The sequence below is a fragment of the Quercus robur genome, chromosome 6 (assembly GCF_932294415.1).
Source record: "Quercus robur chromosome 6, dhQueRobu3.1, whole genome shotgun sequence".
NCBI classification, from domain to species: domain Eukaryota; kingdom Viridiplantae; phylum Streptophyta; class Magnoliopsida; order Fagales; family Fagaceae; genus Quercus; species Quercus robur.
In genome coordinates, this window is record NC_065539.1 from 48,844,758 (window position 1) to 48,866,787 (window position 22,030).

At 33.9% G+C, this 22,030-nt stretch overlaps 2 protein-coding genes across 4 annotated transcripts; both read right to left on the reverse strand.

The window, feature by feature from the left end:
• Window positions 1-4,807: 4,807 nt before the first annotated feature.
• LOC126689212 (receptor-like cytosolic serine/threonine-protein kinase RBK2) lies at window positions 4,808-8,945 on the reverse strand. 2 transcript variants are annotated; one of them, XM_050384309.1, is made up of 9 exons: window positions 8,896-8,945; window positions 8,030-8,133; window positions 7,559-7,918; window positions 7,148-7,399; window positions 6,899-7,053; window positions 6,202-6,281; window positions 5,968-6,103; window positions 5,720-5,869; window positions 4,808-5,315 (listed from the first exon to the last, which is right to left on the reverse strand). In XM_050384309.1, exons 1-9 carry the CDS (start codon window positions 8,928-8,930, stop codon window positions 5,091-5,093), a joined length of 1,497 nt encoding a protein of 498 aa, XP_050240266.1. In that variant the 5' UTR covers window positions 8,931-8,945; the 3' UTR covers window positions 4,808-5,090. The 2 variants fall into 2 exon arrangements, with proteins under 2 accessions (XP_050240266.1, XP_050240265.1); XM_050384308.1 differs by lacking the exon at window positions 8,896-8,945 and adding an exon at window positions 8,568-8,683.
• Window positions 8,946-11,620: 2,675 nt separating this feature from the next.
• Window positions 11,621-15,831, reverse strand: LOC126689213 (uncharacterized protein At4g15545). 2 transcript variants are annotated; one of them, XM_050384312.1, is made up of 9 exons: window positions 15,435-15,831; window positions 15,282-15,350; window positions 14,264-14,320; window positions 14,051-14,120; window positions 13,322-13,414; window positions 12,906-13,163; window positions 12,760-12,802; window positions 11,933-12,011; window positions 11,621-11,848 (listed from the first exon to the last, which is right to left on the reverse strand). In XM_050384312.1, exons 1-9 carry the CDS (start codon window positions 15,729-15,731, stop codon window positions 11,756-11,758), a joined length of 1,059 nt encoding a protein of 352 aa, XP_050240269.1. In that variant the 5' UTR covers window positions 15,732-15,831; the 3' UTR covers window positions 11,621-11,755. The 2 variants fall into 2 exon arrangements, with proteins under 2 accessions (XP_050240269.1, XP_050240268.1); XM_050384311.1 differs by having other exon boundaries at window positions 13,322-13,417; window positions 15,435-15,829.
• Window positions 15,832-22,030: the final 6,199 nt, after the last annotated feature.

Consider the following 22,030-nt stretch of genomic DNA (forward strand, 5'->3'; position numbering starts at 1 on the left):
AAACTAAAAATATGTATTTGAGTGGGTGTACCAAATAGAAACTAAAAAAATTAAAACTCACTATTCAAGACTTTGCTAATTAAACTAACTAAAACCCAAGTTTCAAACCTATATTTTAGCCAACAATGACGCAACAAATAATAAGATTAATGATAAAATAAATTTCACAACATTTTTCAAAAATACTAAGATTGTAGGTTTTGATCCTTATATAGAAAAGCAATTTCAGTAATTGTATTAGAAAAAAATAAAGTTGTAGAATTTATTGTTTTAGATAAATTCTATATAATCATTATTAAATTTAAAAGCCCTTTTTGTTTTCATAATTCAATATAGGAGGAATAAGAGATTTGAGTTGGAGATGTCCTCCACGTTAAAAAATAAAAACCACAAAAATAGTCAATTAAGCTGTTAAACCAGTGGCATTTAAAAATTTTTATATAAACTTTTGGCCAAAATGGTCAACTACCACTATTTGGCAAACTTGAGTTTCACAAACTTGAGTTTCATGGATAATAGCTACCATTTTTTATGTAACTCAAATTTCATAAAAAATGGCACAGCAAACTTAAAGGCTATTTTTTCAAAGAACTCGAGTTTCTTAAACTCGAGTTACATAGCAAACTCAAGTTTTAAAAAGATAGTAAATGACTAAATATTTTGCAAACAATAGTATATTGCTAAATACTTTACTAAATAGTGGTATATGTCTATTTTGGCCTAAACTTTTGAATGGCTGTATTTGAACTTCTAAAGTTTTAATTAAAATAAAATTGTTAAGAGTTCACTTTTAAATTTTTTTTCATTTAATGTATTTTTACCTCTAAGATTTGAATTAAATAAATTTTTTATATTAATAATATAAAAAATATATAAAGCGTCTAATATAATAATTTAAATTTTTTTTGAGAAAGTTTCAACCTATAGCGTCTACTCCTGATAATAGTTCTTTATCATCAGACCAAGACACCATTCAATTTTTGATGTAGGTAGGAATTGAATCCCAAATCTCTTATACAACCATCAAAGAATTTACCGGTTGAACTAACTGGATCCCACAATAATTAAATTTTTATGAATTAAAAAATAAAAGGATCACAGTCATTGTATGGATCTATCACTGTTTACGAAATAATTAAGGATCTACAACTTTTTTAAAATTTGAGTTTGTGAAACTCGAGTTTGCCTTGTAACTTGAGTTTCACAAACTCAAGTTTCATGGAAAATAGTCACCATTTTCTTATGTAACTCGAATTCTATAAAAAATAGCACGGCAAACTTGAAGGATATTTTTTCAAAGAACTCAAGTTCCTGAAACTCGAGTTACACGGCAAACTCGAGTTTCAAAAAGATAGTAAATTGCTAAATATTTTACAAACAATAGTGTAAGGACTCAATTTGTAACGACTCCAAAATGATATTGGATTCGTACGTTAAGGGTCCAAACAATATTATTTGTAGAGCGTGGGTTTGAAAGGTTAGGCCTTGGTCACCGAACGGTGGTTAGTCGTGGTGTTCATACAGAACTAAACCATGTTCGCTTGAGAAGTCTATCTCCTCGATACGGTCTGGGGGGCTCTGGTTCTTGACCTTTTTTCCCAGCCCCTTTTCTAGATTGCTTACTTCCCCTTTTATATTAACCTGCACCCCTCATCCAGCGTCCACGTGTAGGTTCGACTTTCCAGGACTGATACTTGTCCCATCAGCCCATACTCAAAGTTGTTGGGGGTGGTTATAAAAACTGAAAAGTATTGCTCTGTCTGACTCAGAGTATTTAATAGCAGTAATGGCAGCTTTTCCTTTGTCATTTGTCACCATATTATCCAGGGGTTTCTTTTTTATCAACGCGGATGTGTTCGGTCCTTCCCAAAACTGTTCCTATGCCGTTCTTGCCCTTTCTTTTAGGAGGGTTTTAGGGATGCCGAGGACAGAGTCATCCTCGGCTATGTCTCAAAGCTACTTGGACTTTTATTGTATGTCCTCGGCTAGATCCCACCTCGGCTCGGGCCTTGGGCCCTAAGGTAAACTGGGTCAGGGTCACAATTTCTATGGCCCCACAAATAGTAAATTGCTAAATATTTTACTAAATAGTGGTATATGTCTATTTTGGCCTAAACTTTTGGATGGCTATATTTGAACTTCTAAAGTTTTAATTAAAAAAAAAATTGCTAAGAGTTCACTTTTACATTTTTTTTTTCATTTAATGTATTTTTACCTCTAAGATTTGAATTAAAATAAAATTTTTATATTAATAATAAAAAATATATAAAGCATCTAATATAATAATTAAAAAAAAAATTGAGAGAGTTTCAACCTATGACGTGCACTCTTGATGATAGTTCTTTATCATTAGACTAAGACACCAATCAGTTTTTTGTGTAGGCAGGGATTAAATCTCAGATCTCTTATACAACCATCAAAGATTTTATCAGTTGAGCTAACTGGAATCCACAATAATTAAATTTTTATAAATTAAACAGTGAAAGGTGACAGTTTTTAGACCCCTTAAACAATTTATTAAACCTAGATAATTAGTAAAGTTATTACTTAGTCCAATTAAACAAGTCTAGGTTATCACAATATAAAAAATCAAATCATACAAAGCAGCGGAAAATAAATAACACAAGATATGATCACCTAGGATACCAAACCGATAAAAACCTGGGGAGGATTTAACCTAGCTATCCTCAAGGTAAACTTGAATCCACTATCTTGAAAGAATCGATGTTCATACAATAAGACTTACAAGCCCCCACGCTTGACTTCTTATTACTACCAACCAGTAGAACTTACTGACACGACCACGTACAAGCTCCGAATCCACGGACTCCTTCTTTCTTTGGATTCCCACCAGTTACAAGCACACCCGCTTGTGTATTCTTTAAGCTTCAATGGCAGCAACTGAATTGATCATCAAGGTGTAGAAAATATCTTCTCATTGAAAACCCTAAGTTTGTGTAAAGAAAAACTCCTCTAGATCTCACAAGAGATTTATCCAAACCGCAAATATGAGCCACACTAAAACATGGTTAGGGTTTGCCTTTTATACTTAGGACAAATAAGAAATCCTAAAAACATTTTAAAACAAATAGGGCTGAGTTGGACAAATCTGCAGAAAAGCAATTTGCCCGAGCTTCAATCGGTCGAGCCTAAGCTTCGATCGATCGAGCCAGGCCGAAAGCCACAGTGCTTCCTGCTTTAAACTCGATTCCAACTTTACATTGACACACAATTTTGAGCTAGCTTTAAACACTTCTAAACACATTATTTTGATCATGGTTTACCAACAATACAAATTAGAGTTCTAAATACATAAAATCCTAAATTTTAGAACCTAACAAAAGGATCATAGTCATTGTTTTAAACTATAATTTTCTTTATACATATATTTATAATAAAAGTAATTGTGGCGGCGACCTTAAATGTTTGGAGTCGGCCACTTTTAATTTGAAAGCACTATTTGATTGAAATGCGTTGCGAAATCTTTATTAAGGCCTATGTGAAGACAGCTTCAAAAGTGTATAGTTTTGTATTCTTTAAAAAATAATAATAATAATTACAATATGTTGCTAACCCCTTTCCCTCCTAGATCTTCAAGCATTTTGTGCATGGGGAAGTGTCAATTCAGTTACAAGGCCTTTGACGTGTATAGTTTTGTATTCAAAATTATCTGTTTAAGCCCATCTTATGTAGCTAGCAAGTGAGAAAGTCTAATTTTGGAGGCCAATTTACGAGGGGGGTAAGTATTAGACACCCATCTTACACAGTGAACTCCTCTTTTAAAGCCATTACAATTTCCCTTATCCAAAACACTACCTCTCATCAAGACATTTGAGAAAGGTTTTAACAATGAACATTTGATCTAAATTTGGACGCCAAGTTATGAGGTGAGAATATATTAGACACTCATCTTACTTGGTGAATCCGTCTTTTAAACTATGGTAGTTATTATCATGTCACATCATCCAACTAATTAATATGTCATATAGAAAAACATTAAAAAAAAAAAAAAAATGTCATTCTTAAGAAAATCCAGATCAAACATCTAGAGTTTCTAAGAAATACATTAAAACATGTGAGCGTGATTGCATGAACATCATGTGATTAACTAAAGAAAAAATTAACAAGCATAGTATTTGTAGAAACAAATGATCTAGCATGTGAGTATCACAAGAATATCATGAAATCATGTAATTTATTTCAAGAACATCAAGTGATTTTTATTCCTTAGAAATCACCATGCTTTTTGTGTATAATGTAAGGAGAACAATCAGACAATCCAAAACAAGGATATTGATCAATTAAGAAACTTAAGTTCTTGATCAAGAACCCCAATCTGAATCCAACTCCAAAAATGCCCATGCTTTTATGTAAAACCCACTCGTTGTATTTTTAGACTAATAGGGCGTTTATGACGGACTTGGATTGAAAGAAGGAAATGGTTTCTGAAGTGGTAGGTACTAGGTACTTAATTACCACATTAAAAATCTAGGCAAAGTTGCAATTTATGTGGTCACCTTTTAAAAGTATGCATGAATAACACTGTAAAGAGTCATAAAGTTGCCAAAATGTCAACATTATCAATGTATCCAAAGAAAAAAAAAAAGCAAGTCATATGTTCATTACTAGTTTATTATAGATATCTCAATTGGGGAAAAAAAAATGAGGTAAGGCTGGCAACACGAGGACAAGAACAATGAGTTTCATTATCTCAGTTGTTAATTAAATAGGTTTAAACTTATTTAATCAAGCTTACATTTTTTAAAAAAAAATTAAATAAGTTTAAGCAACTTTGACATAAGGGATATAGCAAACCACCATTCATGAGAATATTAGCAGAAAGTACTATTTATCATTCAAAACATCTTTCCTAGAAAAACAGTGGCTCTCAAAATGCAACCTAAGCTTGTAAACTTCACAGTTTTTAATCCACATTTCTATTATACTCATGATACATGATACATCATATATTCAAGTCATAGAAGCAATACATTTAGCATTTAGGCCTTTCTGATGATGTTCCTTCTTTCTTCCAAACTGTTTTAGTCCCTCTATGTTGGGTTGTAGAAACAAAATCAAGTCCTAGAAACTCAAGCTCCCTTGAAATCATAGTTATTGTCCACACAAATATTTTGAGCATCATTACTGAGCCCCAAAACAATCTCCCTATATCGACCCAGATCTTTTAAATACTTAGTTGAGTTATACTCTTCTGCATCAGTCAGCTCCTCAGAGTATGTCCTTTGAAACTTAGATTGTTGGCATTGTTTTATGGAAGCTAAAGTGTGGGCATCGCCTTTCAGAATCTTTTCAACCTGCATCAAAGCAGTTTAAACCAATCAAAAACACATGACAAATTAGTACCAAATTTACCATTTATCGCTTGTTATGCACTTGCTAATTCAGATTCATAGTAGGGTCAAGAGCCTTGTCAAGCACTTTGCAGCTTCCTTCAAGTTCTGTACATTTTTCTTCTTTTTTTCCTCCATGTATATAGAGAAATGGCCAACCCCAAAATTTTGGAAACAAAGCTTGGTTGTTGTTGTTGTTATGCGTATATAGGGAAGGCAGTAGTGGGTTATGTTTTTTGCTTCTGGTGGTGCCATAAAGTAGGGCCTATCCACCCCTATTAAACCCATTGCTTGGAAAGATGAATATGATGGTCTAACTCACATATAGTAGATTTTTTAATATATCATTTTTAGATAAAAAGACATGCCTCGCTCATTTGAGGACGATGGATTGAAGACTGATGGATGCACAAAGAAGCTGTCAAGGCCATACGATTCATCTCTTCTGTGTCATAGGCATCCACAAGAAATGGATCGACAAGCTCCAAGATACAGTTCTTAGAGAGCAAAGGTTTGGCCTGCAACAAATTGTCCCAAAACAGCTTTCATTGTCAACAATATTCCACAATGCAGTCTCAATAATACATGGAATTGGAGCAGAAAGAAGCAGACATACCCACATCACGAGGCTTTGCTGTGAGCTATCCAGAGCTTTCCGTCCAGTGATGAGCTCTAAGATTAGTACTCCATAAGAATAGACATCAGTTTTCTCATCTACAATGCCATGCATGAAGTACTCGGGAGGAAGGTAGCTGTCATGATTTTGAAGGGAGGAAGGATGTTAAACAGTTGGAAAGCAAGAGCTTTTAAAGAAAATAAGAAACAGTGTTGAGTTTTGGTATTTACAAACCCAAATGTGCCTTCAAAATTTGATACAGTATGGTGAGTCCATTGATCGGGTAGCCACTTTGCAAGCCCAAAATCAGAAATCTAGATCAAGTTTTAAGTCACGCATCAAACCATGAAGACTCAAACTATCAATATATAGATTCTGTAATTGTGTTTTGCAGAAGTCACTTATCATATGGGTACAGGATAACTTAAAATCTATAGACCTAATTACAAATTAGACAAGTTTATATTTAACTGAAGAGTAATGATAGTCATACTCATACACTCCTTATTACATACTCACCGTACATGCCACGTGGACTGAAATTATGTTTTTAAAACACAATTTCAGTTAAAAATGTGAAATTGTGTTTTGAAAACACAATTTCAAAAGGGAGTGTGTAATAATATTTTTTATTAACTAAATAATTTAAACACCATCAGTACTCTTGTTTGCCAATGCTGATATATTCATCAAAAAGCACAGAAATCAATTTTGTCAGTATAGTGCATTAACATAATTTTCTCTCAGATACATTAGAAGCCTTATGTCTTTATTTAATAGTCAAATCTTTAGACCTAATTTTCTCTCAGATTTGATGTCAGTATAGTGCATTAATATAATTTTCTCTCAGATAAATTAGAAGACCATGATACAGATCCAAAAAAAAAAATGGGATGTTAATCATTAAATTACATTCAGGTTATAAAGTTACCTGAGGCTCAAAATCCTCTGCAAGCAATATATTAGAAGCCTTGATATCTTTGTGGATAATTCTCCTATGACATCCCTCATGAAGATAAACAAGGCCCTCAGCAATCCCTAATGCAATCTTATGTCTGATTCCCCAATCCAATTTCTCCCTTGGCCCTGACAATAGGTAACAAAGAAATGAACTTACAAATTTTATTGTTTGGGAACTTCAGAGGATTCAAAATTCATAGCGTCATGATGATGAACAAACCATAAAGTATAGATGCTAGACTCCCATGGGGAGACAATTCAAGAACAAGGTGCATCCCCCCTTCAACCCCATACCCAATCAATTTAGCAATATTAGGGTGATCCACATGGACTATAACCCCAAGCTCAGATAAGAAGTCGGCAGTCATTTCTTCTTGAGTTCCTCTTGTCAGTCGTTTAATTGCAACCAGCTGCCCATCTTCCAATGCGCCCTTGTAAACTTCAGCATAGCCTCCCTCCCCAATTAAATTATCTTCATAAAAGACAAACAGAAATTGTTTATCAGACTAGAAATATAGCATTAAAATGACAGAAGAAAAACATTCTTCCTTTTAATCAACATCAGTACAGTTAAAAGGTTAATCTTCACATTCAAAATGTAAATTAATATCTGAAGAAAGTAACTACTGACCATGGCTGAAGTTGTTGGTTGCAGCTTCGAGCTCTGAGAGTGTGAAATTCCTCCAGCAAGATTTGAAGTAGCAAAGTTCACCATCTATAGAAGGCCTGAGTGCTGGAACCATTTCCTCTCTAATTCTTTTGCTTTTCCTCCTAGTGAGTTTTGGGACACTTTTCCATTTCTGAAAGCTCACATTCGGTCCTTTCTTCAACATATGAAAGAAGCCATTCCAGCGTGTAGAGGATCCTGGATCTTGGTTACCTTCTGAGTCAGAAGTACTGGCCCCGGGAGAAGCTGTATCAGATTCTAAGCTTCTTGAGCTGCCCTCAAGAACTCCTCTTGGAGAGGACTCATACATGCCCCCCTCCATGTCTATTGAATTATATTGAATTTAACACTTGCATTAGTACCATTACAGATGATCCTTAAGTTCAAATACTCATAAATCATGATATCTAAATGACAAATAAAGACATAATTTACCATGAGATGAAAAAGAGTCAGAGAACCCAGCTCGTGGCCTTCTGCCTATAGAAGTATTAGCTTCCCATTCTTGATTTTCTGTGTCAATGTCATGAGAACCATTGCTGCACATATAGTCCTCATGTGTCAAAAGGCAACAAAGGATATGACAAAATTCAATAGAGCCAATTAAGTGCAAATTCAAGGCAACCCACAATTGCAGGTACCAACTAGCCAAGTTGGACAAATAAGAAGAAACGGCCAAATTTTTTTTGAAGAAATATCCCAAGATAAAATCAACATGTAATTGATTGGCATTAAGAATAACCAATTAAACATAATATGTCATAAAAGAGGAAGAAAAGGGAAATTAATGGACACTAGACAACAAAGCAACGATGTAACAGTAAAAAACATATCCATTTTGTTAACAAGCTATGACATATATTACCAAAAACAAAAACAGAAAACCAAACTTAACAAATACTGGCTAAACCCTGTATATAGGAAACAATCATGATGGGTCTACATCAAACAGCGGTAATTTTTAAGCCCCCACCTTTCATACAATTCCAAGTTTCCCTTTTCTTTTTCAGGTGTGTTTTCACAAATAAATGAAGCATTATGGAAAACAAAACCATATGCAAGTAAATTTGCCATTGGCCTTTTTTCTTTTTTCTTTTTTTCACATCTCTTAGTTAATAACATAAATGTAACCGTCCATATACAATTAATAAAGCAGAGGAACTCATCAATGCAGCCACAAAAGTAGAGGTTAGAAATAAAAAAGGTGTCGATATAACTATCTCAACTGTTACTGCGCATTAATGCAGAAAAGAAACCAAACCCAGAAAATTAAAAGCTCAATAAGGAGCCTCAGCAACTACCATGAAGAAGCAGAAGGTTCTCCAGCTTTTTCCATGAAACCCCACAGAGAGAGAGAGAGAGAGAGAGAGCTCAGAACTCAGAAGCCAAAAGGGAAATGAGAGGGACAAAGCAAAAGAGAGAGAATGAAAGTAACGGTTGGCATGAATTGAAATTTGTGTGCCATTCTCTAATATTATCCAAATATGTTTGACATTTCAGCGAATATCCCTGCTACAATATCGGCTTTCTTTGTCATTGTTGCTTGTCAATCCAACTTCCGTTGCTCTTTTTAGTTTAGAAATAGTAATAATTAAGTAAAAATATCAACTTGAAACTTGAACATCAACATGGGATAAATAAAGCATGTTTAATTTGAAATTTGTGGAGATCTTGAAAAGCTTGTAAGCATGCACGTAGAGACTATTCATCTTTCACCGTACATGCACAACTTCGGACAGCTTGACTCCCACTTTTGTGCTTCCGACACGTGGACTAAGTCTCTCTCTCTCAAATCAAGATGTCATATTTGGTAGGTCTCAATTAACTCAGCTGATAAAATCTTTCATGACTGAATAAGAAATCTAGGGTTCAAGGGGTGTTTGGATACTGCTTATTTGCTGAAAATTGAAAACTTATTGTTGAAAACACTATAACAAAATAATTTTTAAAGGTATGAATAATGCTGTGGGATCCAAATTTACCTAGAAATCTGCATTTTGTTGAATTTGGTGGTCTGTGAACAGTACCCATGAGACCTACTAAAAAAATGCAAAACGCACGGATTAAGCAAAACACCCAATCCAAACTCATGCTCAATCTTACCTATACTAAAAACTGATTAGTGTCTTGATCTAATGATAAAGAGTATAGGTACTAAAAAAATGCAAAACGCACGGATTGAGCAAAACGTCCAATCCAAACTCATGCTCAATCTTGCCTATACTAAAAACTGATTAGTGTCTTGATCTAATGATAAAGAGTATAAGTTGAAACTCTCTCTAAAAAAAAAAAATGTTATATTTGAAATACAAATCTTCTAACTACTTTATGTTCGACCAATCACAATTTGTAATGTGTTTAATTTTTTTTTTTAATTTTAAATATTGGTTATTTTTTAAGGAAAGTCAAACAAATTCATGATAAGTTATAATTGGTGGAATATAAAGCGAGACACAAAAAGTGGTACAAAGAATTCTTATTCAAAAATCCTTATTCAGTTGTCACTGCCACGTTTACTGGATCCAAGGTGTTAGGAATACCAAAATCCTTATCCATGATTAGTCAAGGCTGTTCTTTCTTTTATTTTATTTTTTTGGGTCCATTAACAGGTGCCCTTAAGGCATTTATTAGTTGACCATTATAGGAAAGTTTTAATACCATTTTGATAGAGAATATGAAAAGCTATCAAAAAATCACTTGTTTTTTTTCCTATAAAAATTAAAAAATATATATATATATTCTAAACCAATGTCCTTAAGGTATCCGTTAACATTTTTCTTTTTCTTTTTTATATTTATTGTCTTTTGTTTGTTTTTTCTCTCTCTCATTTGGTAATTTGCTCAGCACCAAGGATTTCGGAATTAGGATTTCTAAGATTCTTAGGTAAAATCTACCACAAACTTCCTAAAATCATTTTCATTGTAAAATTAGTGGATTGAATTTTACCATGTGATTAACTATTTTAGTATCTATTTAAATTATTAATAATGTAGCAAAATTTAATCCATCCATTTCAAAAATTGATTGAGAGAATTTCAAAAACTTCACCAAAAAGTTATCCTTACAAATCTAAAATCTAATCCTTAATTTTGTGGGGCTAAAAAAAGCTAAATCTAAACCCACTTAGAAAGATGTCAATTTCAATTTTGAGTGATGTTATATCACTAATTACAAAAAACTAATTTAAGCATTCATTTATTAGAATGTCAAAGTCCACCGATCACACTCATTGTCACATCAATTTGTAAATATTTTAAAATCTGTAATAACTTCTCCAAAAAAAAAAAAAAAATCTATAATAACTTTTCATTTTCCTTCAATATATCAAAACTGCCAACCCAAATAAAGAAATTAATTTGTTTCCGGTTTATCTAGCTGGATTATGCACACACCCATGTCACAGAAGAAGTGCATTGCCAAAAAGCCTTTCTTGAAGAAGAGAAAAGGCCTACCTTAAAGGCCAGATCTCACTATTTTAAACTGCATGTGAGGAATTGTTTGTGTCTGAGCCAATATAGCGTAAGTAAAGTATATTACCATCTTAGAATTGGTATCCAACTGACTAGTTCATGACTTGAAGAAATAGTCATCCGATGATATTAGCACGTCAAAGTCCATCAAATGTTGAAGGATAACCTTGAGTGGGACTTTGCTCATCTTGGAAAAGAAAATTTTGCAACAAAACTGAGGTCAGATGTTGTTAGATTTCTGAGTTTACCTATTGTTGATCTAGCAGCCACATGTATAGTAACTCTAGAAGAGCATTGACTGAGTTAAGGATACTTCTAAATATGAGGCAATTTTTTATCAGACACAAAAACACAAAAAATATCCTGAATCACATTGCTACGATGATGCCAGGCACCTAAACTTTATAGTGCTCGCAACATATATTACTTTAGTTTAGTGATGTGTATTCTTCTTGGTATAATGACCCAGAGGACAATATCCTAAACAACTAAAGTTTCAGAACTAGTCATTTATCACAATAACATGCAAATTCACAACCGGGTATGCAATTGAACAGGAGTTTAAAGAATAGTTTCATTACACTTTGAATTAGTGTTTAATATATAGAGTAAAAACTGCTAAGAAAACCTATTATAATAAACAGCAGTGCTTACAAAATGTAATTACAATTCCACTGTTGGGCTCATAATTTCAGTGGACATTGCGAGTAATCAATCCCTCAAATATAGCATAAAGGTCCTTGTTCTCTTGGCCAAAGATCTCATCAGCCTTCTGTAGAGTCTCCTGAAATATTCCAGATATATAAATAGATGTTGGACACTTCATAAAGTGTTGTTAACAAGAAGAAAAAATGGAAAGAGCACGTACCTCTTTGGTTTGCTTGTGCGCATTCAATTCCTTAACATTTGCAAGAAAGGCACCAAATTGCTCATAAGACAAACGGCTCCTGATGAAATGAAGGGAAGGGATCAGATGAACAGCTACTTTATTTGAAAAGCATAGAACCTTTTTCTTTTATTGAAAACAAATTCACCTGATGCATCTTGAACCCACAATTTCATCCTTAACATTATTCCTTTAAGAGGTGGAGGCACCATTTGAGACAAAGCTCAATGGCAAGAAGCCAAGAACCAAATCATAAGCACATTAACACAAAATTCATTTTTGGGGTTCCAAGACTGCTATTGCTTGGTTTTCAAGATTAGTTAATAGAAATAAGAAAATCTACTTGAGTTGAGAATGGGAAAAGCTATGCATGATAGGAAAGGAGGTGAAATTTTTTGCCATGGCTCATGGTTTATCATGTTAAAGTTACTTAAATTAAAATTTACCATAGCTTGTGATTCGCCATGTTACATTTATTTGAATCAAAATTCAATGGTATGAATAATTGTTATTCCCTAAATCCAGATATTTTGTTTGAATGAAAACCTTTGGGAAGTTTGGGTTACCAAATTGAATGAAAACCTTTGGGTTACCAAAGGACTTAAAAGTTTGGTCCACCTCAGGATTGCAAGAAAGCTGCAAAATGTTGCACTTATGGAATTACATTGCCAAAAGAAGCACCATTTTAGCCACAAAATGGATGTGTGAACTCATTATATGAATTCTTGATTTTTGCATAATTTAGACACAAATGTGTTTTTTAAAAAGTTACTTCCACAATTCTGGATCTAAAAGCTCTGTGCCTTTACCTTACTTGGCGGAAGAACTCTTTCCCATCAACCCGCGTTCTTCCTGAAACAGATGAAAATGAGGACAAGTGAAACAGGTTAAATACCCAATAAATAATTTCCATACGCAATCTTCTTACACAGGTCCATGGGTATGAAAGAGGTACCAGTTTGTGATCCTGTGTCAGAGCTTGATACTGAACTGTGATGGCTCGAGTGCATAGAAGAAAACATTGAAGACCGATCATCAAACAGGCCTCTTGATGATGAAAATGACATTGAATGTCGCCTTGGGGATACAGGTTTAGATGTTACTGTTGGGGACACTGACGCAGATAAGATAGGAGGGGAACCTGGAGGAGTAAGCCGAGGTGTGCTAGTTTGGGATGCTAACAGGAGGCCATGAGATATACGAGGTCTTAAGGCTGCAAGGGTTAGCAAGCAACAAAATTAAGGTTAGTACTGATAAGCAATACAACATATGGGCTGCATACGATGCATTAATTCATGCAATACACTTATTCCAATTGCCTAAGGGAAGAAAGCCTTATATTAGAATGCATCCTTTTTAACATGCACATACCATCTGTCTCATGATCCTCTGAAAATGAATATCCTACTTCAGACGTCTCACTCCGGACTGAAGGGAATCTAGGAGGTGGAAATGTGGCATCATCTTCTGAAACAAAATAGACAGTCTCTTTCAGATTAATGGTGGCATGGATAAAATTATATACCATAATTTGAATCAAACACTTTACTTTAAAATGTTTGACAAGTCATTGCATAGCATTAGGATGAAAACATTGGTGTAAGTTTCAAGAGCAAGCATTTTCAACCCACCAAAAAAAAATGCAGTATGTTTTGGAGCACATTCAAATGTTAAACAGACATATTTAATAACTTCCAATTTATTTCAGTCATATGAGATATTGCAAAATTTCACAAAGGAATTCAAGAAACCTATGGCTTTGGATGAATTAAATTCACTTGTTTTCATTTTTCATTTAGATTAGATGGCAATAATATGCGTAGCTGGTCCTCCCTCACCCCCCAAAATCTACTCCTTAACAGGTTGATTAGTTTAGACCTCACCCTTTTAAAAAGGGCTCTTTCCACTTGGCCATAAAGGCCAAGTGTTTCAGGCCCAAAAGATTCCTCTGCAGGAATTAAGACCCATTAATCAGTAAGTTTCTTTTCCATGTGCACACTGTTGGGACATTTATCAACATGATATGCAAATAGATCACCTAGAATCCACTAGTTTGAATAAAAATCAATACGAAAAAGGAATGCAAGTAATATAGAGGACCTCCAATCTGCGATGTGGAAGATACACTTGACTGGCTTTGTAAATTAGCAACAACCTCTGGAGCTCCTGCCTGTAGGATATACCAGATTTAGTGCTGACACAACACCAACCAGAATATACTAACACATTTGGCTAGAGTTCATGAAATTGCTACTTTAAGATAGACAAAAACTTCTTTATAAAACTTGGGAATGCAGAGAGAAGATTACTCACAGGATTTTCATCATCCTCTTGAAGTGATTTCATGAGTGTCTTCCTAAAGACCTCCAACTGCACACACATTCGAAACAATAAGACCCCGACCTCCAACAATAAAACCACATTCTACTCTCCTTCAATTATATATACTCTGTATCAACTCTGTACTTTTCAATGGACAAAATTCCTGCCAATGAGCTCTAGCTCAACGGACACCTTCTCCCCCTTTTAAGTACTAGATTGAGAGTGAGGGTGAGGTTATGGGTTCAAGAACCATCAAGTTTGTGTAACTTACCAATAAATAAAAAAGTCAAAATTTTGGAGGAATTTTTTCCAACTCATTACATGACAATCATCTACGTATATTTTAATCACATGACTAGCTAAATAATTTATAGAAGGGAAAACTTAGATACAATTTCTTATATGTTGTATTTTAGGTTCCATAATGAAATTCAATCACATGACCTTGGAAAGTTGTGACCTAGGAAGCATGGACACTTCAATTAGGGTGTCTGATCTATGTCATATCGGTGTCATATTGGCCATTTTATGTTATAATTTTTCAGAAATTGCTCGTGTCATTACAAGGAAGTGCAATGGCTAGTAAGTCAATAAACCAAAATGGTTGTGTTGTATTGGTTGGTAAACAACTTTGTTGAATTTAGTAAGTCTTGCCTTTTTAATCAATCACATGACTATAAATAGTTAATTTATCCACACACACATTTCTCTTTTAGATTTATGAGAAAGATTTCATACTCGATAGACCACTATAAAGCACTGTACAGTAAAAAAAAAAAATTAACATTATTATTTCACCATTTAACAGCTGAAATAATAATAACAACATCTAATCAATGCCCTCACAAATCTTGCAACCATATTTTTCTCTTCAATTAAACGAAATTGAACATTTTAAAATTTATTACTAATTATTAAAGCTTTTAAAGAAAACCAATAATTATACAAAAACAACGAAACCGTTTAAAGCAGTTGCATGAAGTAGTTAGTAGTTAGAAGAAGTCAGTACCTTGGAGACATCTCGGTTAAGCCTCTTCACCGTGATTGAAAGCAAAGCGTTCTCTTTCACCAACCTCTCCTACAAATACCCAAAAACCAAAAGAAAAAAGTTAACAGACAATTGATTTGGGGAGGAATAGGGTCGGGTCGGGTCGGGTCGGACCTTGTCGAGGTCGGCTTGGGCGAGTTTATCGGAGACATCGGAGAGGGAGGCGTCGAGCGACTCGACCTGGGATTGGAGTTGGGCGATGAGAGAGTCCTTGTCGGCGAGCTTGGCGCGGAGAGTGGACGACTCAGATTCGAGGGCGGAGACACGTGTCGAGAGGGCGATGGATGTGATTTTGCGGGCCACATCGAGCTGTTCGAAAGGATCGGAGGGCAGAATTTGCAAGACCTCCTCGGGAAGATCGTAGTTTGAGGAGGAGCCACGCCCACCAACATCCGACTCATTCGCTAACATTTTCCAAATTCCAACTTTTGTTTTTGTTTATTCTAATTTTTTTTTCTTTTTTTGGGATTTTTTTTTTTTAATTTTTAAATTTGGGACTGTGATGAGGTACAGTATTATATAATAATAAATGTTATTATATAGTACTGTGTATTGGTAGGAACATTTTGTTTGTTTTTTTAATGTGATGGACATGGTGGGAGAATAATATGTGTGGTTTTTTTTTTTTTTTTGAAATATAATATGTGTGGTTTTGGAAAAGGTTTGTGATTTCTGAATGGATAGGACATGGACACAAGAGACAAAACAGCACCAGTGGTGTGGAAATGACTTGCAATCCTCTTTTCTTGTCTTCTTTGAACTTGTTGTTGTTGGGTTAATTATATTAAAATTTATAAAACTTATATTAAAATTTTTTTTTATAGGTGGTGAACCTACTACTAAAAATTACTTTTTTTATTTACCATAGAAAATATTGTGAGAATATTCAACTGCTTTAATTGGAATCGTGCCATCAACAAAATATATATATATATGTATATGTGTCATCTAAATTTTGTTTATAAATCAATTTGAAAACCATTGAAAAAAAAATTGTCAAAAAGTGCGTTTTATTTCTAATTCTATAAATATATAAAACATATACTATAAGTGTAAATGAATGAGTTAAGTAATCTTTTTGGGATTAAAACTTTGTTATTGTTAATTTATGTAACTTTAAAGAAAGATCTTTTTTTTTTTTAATTGTTGAGAAATTTAGACTCCAGTTGATAAAATTAATAAGTTTTAAACTCAAGTTGTTAATTAGATTTAGTATGAATAAACCTTGTTAAAACAAACTAACATCAATATCATGCACAAGGGAATAGTAAATAAGACAATATATGATGACTCAGGAAAACCAATGAAACAAACTAGTTTCATAGTAAAAAATCTGGGGGGAAATCTTCCCAAAAAACAATTCACTATAGTAAAGAGAAGTTTCAGATCTAGTACAAAACCTTTATTCCTAGACTCTACAATCCTCATAGATAAACTTACAGTAGAAATTTTCTACCACTTCAAAACTTCTGAACTCTTCAATATATGAATGCCACCTTTTTGCACAGATCCTAGTACGCAACTAACCAATGATGCACGGCTCCTAGTACGTGACTAACTCCAGCAACTTGAAGATGTTGTTGGTTGGAAAGTTCTTCACTTCATTAACAATAAAGATTAAGAAGCACTTGATTACAAAACTCTAAGGCGCAAAGAAGCAGTAGTTTCTTTCAAAGAGAATAAGGCACTCGATCACTTTTTGCATGTGTTCTCCTTATATTCTCTTATGTAACAACCTCTAAAATAAGCTTTATATATGTCTAGGGTTGTGAGAAAAGAAACCCTATACAAATACATAAGCATGGGTCAAAAATCAGATTTGGAAATTCTAATTTTGTAGATCTCCATAGATATTTCTGTCGAGTAGCTGTTGAGACCTCGATAGATATATCTAAGACTGAGCAAGGGATCCGGCCCATCTGAAAACCTGACCGCCCAACCCGACCCGATAGGTTTTGGATGGATCTGAGAATATTTGGGTCGGGTTTCTGGTGTTAATTTAGGGTTATTTTCGGGTTCGGGTCGATGTCGAGTTGGTGTTAGGTCATATCAATACGTTACTTCCAAACCCAATTTTTTTTTTTGAAAAAAACCTACTCTTTGTTGGTTTCTCTTTGCCTCCTTTAGCTCTCCGCCACCCTTAGCTACTCTCCCAAGTCTCAATCTCACAAAACATCACAGACGACTCTTTGTTGTTCTATCTTTACGTGTGTAAGTCATCTTTCTCTTTGTTAATTTAGTTGGGTTTTTAATACTTTCAGATTTTGGGTTTTATTCTATGTGAATATCCTATTTGGGTTTGATTTTCTTGCATTTTGTGATGTGGGTTTGGCTTGAATCGTACTCATAGGCAGCAAAACTAGTTTTTTTAAGGACCCATTTCGATTTTTTTTTTCCAGGTTTTTAACCAAAGAGCTATGCTCCTCTGCCCTTTTAACTAATGAAACCACTCAGAAATTGCTCATCCAAGGTTTGCTTTCTTTTTCAATTCTTTTGGGTTCTTGTTTTTGTTTTGGTTAGTGGATTTTTGTTTGTTTTACTGATTCTGGGCTTGGAGGGTTGTGGTTTGTGTGTGTTAATTTTTGTTCACATTACTCTGTTTTTAGTTGGTTCTTAGGTTTCTAGCTTTGTTTCAGTTAATGGGTTTTTGTTGTTTTACTTATTCTAGGATTGATTGTTGTGGTTCAATTATTATGTGTTAATTATGGTTCACATTGCTTTTATTTGCTTCTTAGGTTTCTGGGTTTGCATTGGTTAATGGGTTTTTGTTGTTTTACTGATTTTGGGCTTCGAGGTAGTGGTTTAATTATTATGTGTTAATTATGGTTCACATTGCTCTATTTTTATCTGCTTTCCAATTTCTTAATCGGGTCCAGGTAAAGACAAGGGTCTTGATTAAATTTTTGGGCTTGCTCTGTTTAAAAGGGTTTCTTGGTTCACATTGGTTTTTAACTGGTCTATAGACTATTGTGTTTATTTTCTTTGGTTTAGTGTTCTTTGTTGTGTGCTTGATGTTATGTGATGACATTGGCTTGTTGTTTTTGCTAAGGTTTTGTTCATGGGAACTACTAAATTAAGGTCAATTTGTTATGTTTTTAACTTGTCTATAGACTATTGTGTTTATTTTCTTTGGTTTGGTGTTCTTTGTTGTGTGCTTGATGTTATGTGCTGACATTGGTTTGTTGTTTTTGCTGAGGTTTTGTTCATGGGAACTACTAAACTAAGGTCAATTTGCTATGTTTTTAACTTGTCTATAGACTATTGTGTTTATTTTCTTTGGTTTAGTGTTCTTTGTTACGTGCTTGATGTTATGTGCAGACATTGGTTTGTTATCGGTTGCATTTTGTACACTCAGCTTTGAATATAATGCAGTTCATTTATTTGTTTAGACATATTTTATCAGAGTTGTTTGGTTGGTTGCATTAAATCATTTGTTAAGTTCAGAAAGTATTTCAAGACAATACATTCACAACTAAGGATTCAATACCTTTTTGTCTTGTTCACTCTTTTATTTATAGGCAGCATTTACCTCATCCATTAAAGGTTGATAATTCCTGTCATGTTAATTATCATGTCTTTTTATGCATGTTAGAGAAACCTCTACCTATAATGTTTCTGTGAACTTATTCTTAGTTCCAAAATGTGATTCCAAAAGCGTTTTTAAGTTGGATGTACTTGGCTGGGAGATTCTAGGCATTGCATTCCCTGCTGCCCTTGCTGTAGCTGCTAATCCCATTGCTATTCTAATTGATACAGCATTCATTGGTCATTTTGGTATGTTTCATGTAAAAAATTCTATATATTTTTAGAGTATATAGCTTCTTTATTGTCTTTTCTTTTTTTCTTTTTTTCTTTTTCATTATTATATCTGCATGATGATAAACAAAACATACCAATAAAGTTGTATAGCATTTGACAACTTTAGTCTCATTTTTTAATAGTTTCTTTAATAGTTTTGTGAATGCATTGTTTAATGATTGATTTGTTTTGTGTGGTACTAGGCCATGGATTCATTGGAGCCTACACAACCTGATGTTGCCATTGCAAGACCAACTATGAGACCTCCTTGTCCACCGCAGGTGATATCTTCTTCTAATTCTAATAAGAGAAAATCAACATCATGTTGACACCCTATTTTGCAACCCATATTTAACCTCACATGGAGGGTAAAAGGGTAATTTCACATTGAAAATATGCATTTTGATTCTGGTTATTAGATCCTTACTCTTATTTCACCAAAATGATCTTGATGTTGTAACGATCAAATCGACTAGTCATAACCCCAAATCAGACCACCAGAGTGAAAGTTATCATCAAATCAAGTTTTAATGGCTGAGATACACCATCACAAATTGATTCCGACTATATGTGATTATAAACAATTGATTTTAATTGGTTATAAGTATAATCAATTTGAGATCGACAATGTGTCATAATTTGATTGGTTAGGACTACATTTTATGGTAGGGTTGCACACACCTAATTAACTAGATAGTTAAACATTAATTATTCAATGAATAATTTGTGCAATTATCTTTTAATTAGAGTAAATTTGGAACCAATTAAGTTTGAAATGGGAGTGATTGGAGCCATTTAATGTTAATTGGGAGCTAATTTGGGACATATTAATGCTAATTGTGTTGAAACCATTTTCTAACAAATGACCTCTATTCAACATTTCATCCATATCTCTCATAATATTTTGAATCTGTGAATGAGGTTAATTTTCCCAGAAACTAGACATTCGGGGCTTCAATTTGAGCACAAGAACAAGACAATTCCGATTAGAATTGAGTCAGATATGATTTTTCGAAATTGGCTCTACAGGCTGTTACAGCAGCTACGAGAAAACCAAATTTTGCCTTACTCCTCACTCCCACCAATTTTTCCATTTAATGCATCAGATTTTCCCAAAGGTTAAAATGAGGTCTAGATTCATGATTCTTTGTCAACCCTTATTAAATGGCTTTTCATTCATATTTTCTCAACCACTACTATATAAACTCTCCCTCTCCTTCATTCCAAGAAGAAAAAAAAAAAAAAAAAAAAAAAAAAACCCTCTCTTCCCCTCTCTTGAGTTCTAGTAAAGTTGAGTAGTCTTGTCATATCTTGGTTTTCCTGAGACTTAAGGTATTGAGTGAGACTCACTCTTCCTCTCTTAACTCTTCTTTTAAGATTATAACTATTTCTTGTTCGCTCTTGTTCTATTTTTAGGCCACAAAGATTGAGAGAATAACAAATTATATGATACTGGCCTTTATCAACTTTGTCTCCCACATAAAATAGAGAAGGCATAATAATTAGGCAGAAAGAGAACACAAGCTAAAGGCTCCTTGCCATTAAAATGAACAATTTATAATAACAAATTCAAAAATATCTTTGGATAATATTTTCTTTGAAGAAGATAGGGTTAAGTGAGGAAAAAAAGAACACTAAATTAATGAATGGTCAAGATTAAAAGAACACTAAATTAATGGTTTAGATTTATATAAGTACCGTACGGTAGAATGACCCTTTCTTTATACATAAAGGAAATAGAGCTAATGCTAAAATAATTCCTCTTGCACTATCTGGACGCATCAACACATATCAGAAAGAAAAAAAAGGGCCAAGTTAAACTTTTCTTGGATCTACATTCTAATTCTAATTGCAAACATTAAATATGGGGAAAAGAAAAAAGGTTGCATCACTAATAGAGAAAATAAAGTCTTTTACAAAGGATTTAGTAGACAGATGCCCTTGAAATCAAGTCTTTACTTCTTGTTGGTGTTCTCCTTCACCATCTGTTCAATCCTGCCTACAAAGGACTTCAACTTGTCCAGAGAAGATAAATTGTTGCTCAAACTAGACTCCATTGATTGCATTCGAGCATCAATTGAAGTTTCTAAGTGCTCTTTTATGGATTCTAGGCTGTTAATGACTTTGTTATAGAAAAATCCATAGCCTGCAAGAATAAAACTTTCGATGGTGCTAGTTGAAGTAACAAAGGCTATAATGGCCGAGGAAGCATAGGTGTGCCGATTGGGCTGGTGCATCCGAGTCGGATACATATGGACGCGCTGTGCAGGCGTGGACGTGGATGCACGCACATCTTTGGCTGAGCTTTTTTTTTTTTTCATTTCCTATTCGGCTCAATCCGGTCCAAAATGGGCCAAAACAGGCCCGAATCGGTCTAATATAAGCCAAAATAATTGTTTTAAAAAAAGCATAAAATAATTCATCAAAATACACTATTTTGACAACCTACTTTAAATAAATAATCCTAAAATCATCTCAAAGTCTCTCTTATTCTCTCTCTCTCTAACCCATGGCTCTAGCAGTCGAGCTCTCCTTCAGACTCCTTCCATCTCTCACTTTATTATCTACTAATGCTCTTAAATTGCTATATGTTTACCATAATATGAAAAAAAAATGCTTAACAATATATAGAAAATAAAATAAAAATATATTTATTAATAAACGTATCCAGCCACACCCGTATTTTATTTTTTCAAAAATTGTCATGTCGCCGCACCGCACCCGCACCCGCACCCGCACCTGCACCCGAACCCGAATCTGCATCTATGCTTCCTACTGCTACTTTCCAATTATTCCTCATTTTCTCTACTCAAGGGAGACAAAATCCTCATAAATGGTTGTTTATAGCAAGGTGTTTAGAATGAGATTTTTTGCAATTTAACACCAAAATGCTAACAATTTCATTAGTTAGC

What these genes read in the sequence shown, in the direction of transcription:
- LOC126689212 (XM_050384308.1), bottom strand. Translation starts at nt 8,668, where the DNA reads ATGGCAAATTTACTTGCATATGGTTTTGTTTTCCATAATGCTTCATTT. An exon ending in AACCAACAACTTCAGCCATG is followed by an intron (nt 7,400 to 7,558) that starts GTCAGTAGTTAC and finishes TCTTTTATGAAG; the next exon opens with ATAATTTAATTGGGGAGGGA. An exon ending in AATTTTGAAGGCACATTTGG is followed by an intron (nt 6,104 to 6,201) that starts GTTTGTAAATAC and finishes AAATCATGACAG; the next exon opens with CTACCTTCCTCCCGAGTACT.
- LOC126689213 (XM_050384311.1), bottom strand. Translation starts at nt 15,731, where the DNA reads ATGTTAGCGAATGAGTCGGATGTTGGTGGGCGTGGCTCCTCCTCAAAC. An exon ending in TTCCACATCGCAGATTGGAG is followed by an intron (nt 13,418 to 14,050) that starts GTCCTCTATATT and finishes ATTTTGTTTCAG; the next exon opens with AAGATGATGCCACATTTCCA. An exon ending in GAGTTCTTCCGCCAAGTAAG is followed by an intron (nt 12,012 to 12,759) that starts GTAAAGGCACAG and finishes TCATTTCATCAG; the next exon opens with GAGCCGTTTGTCTTATGAGC.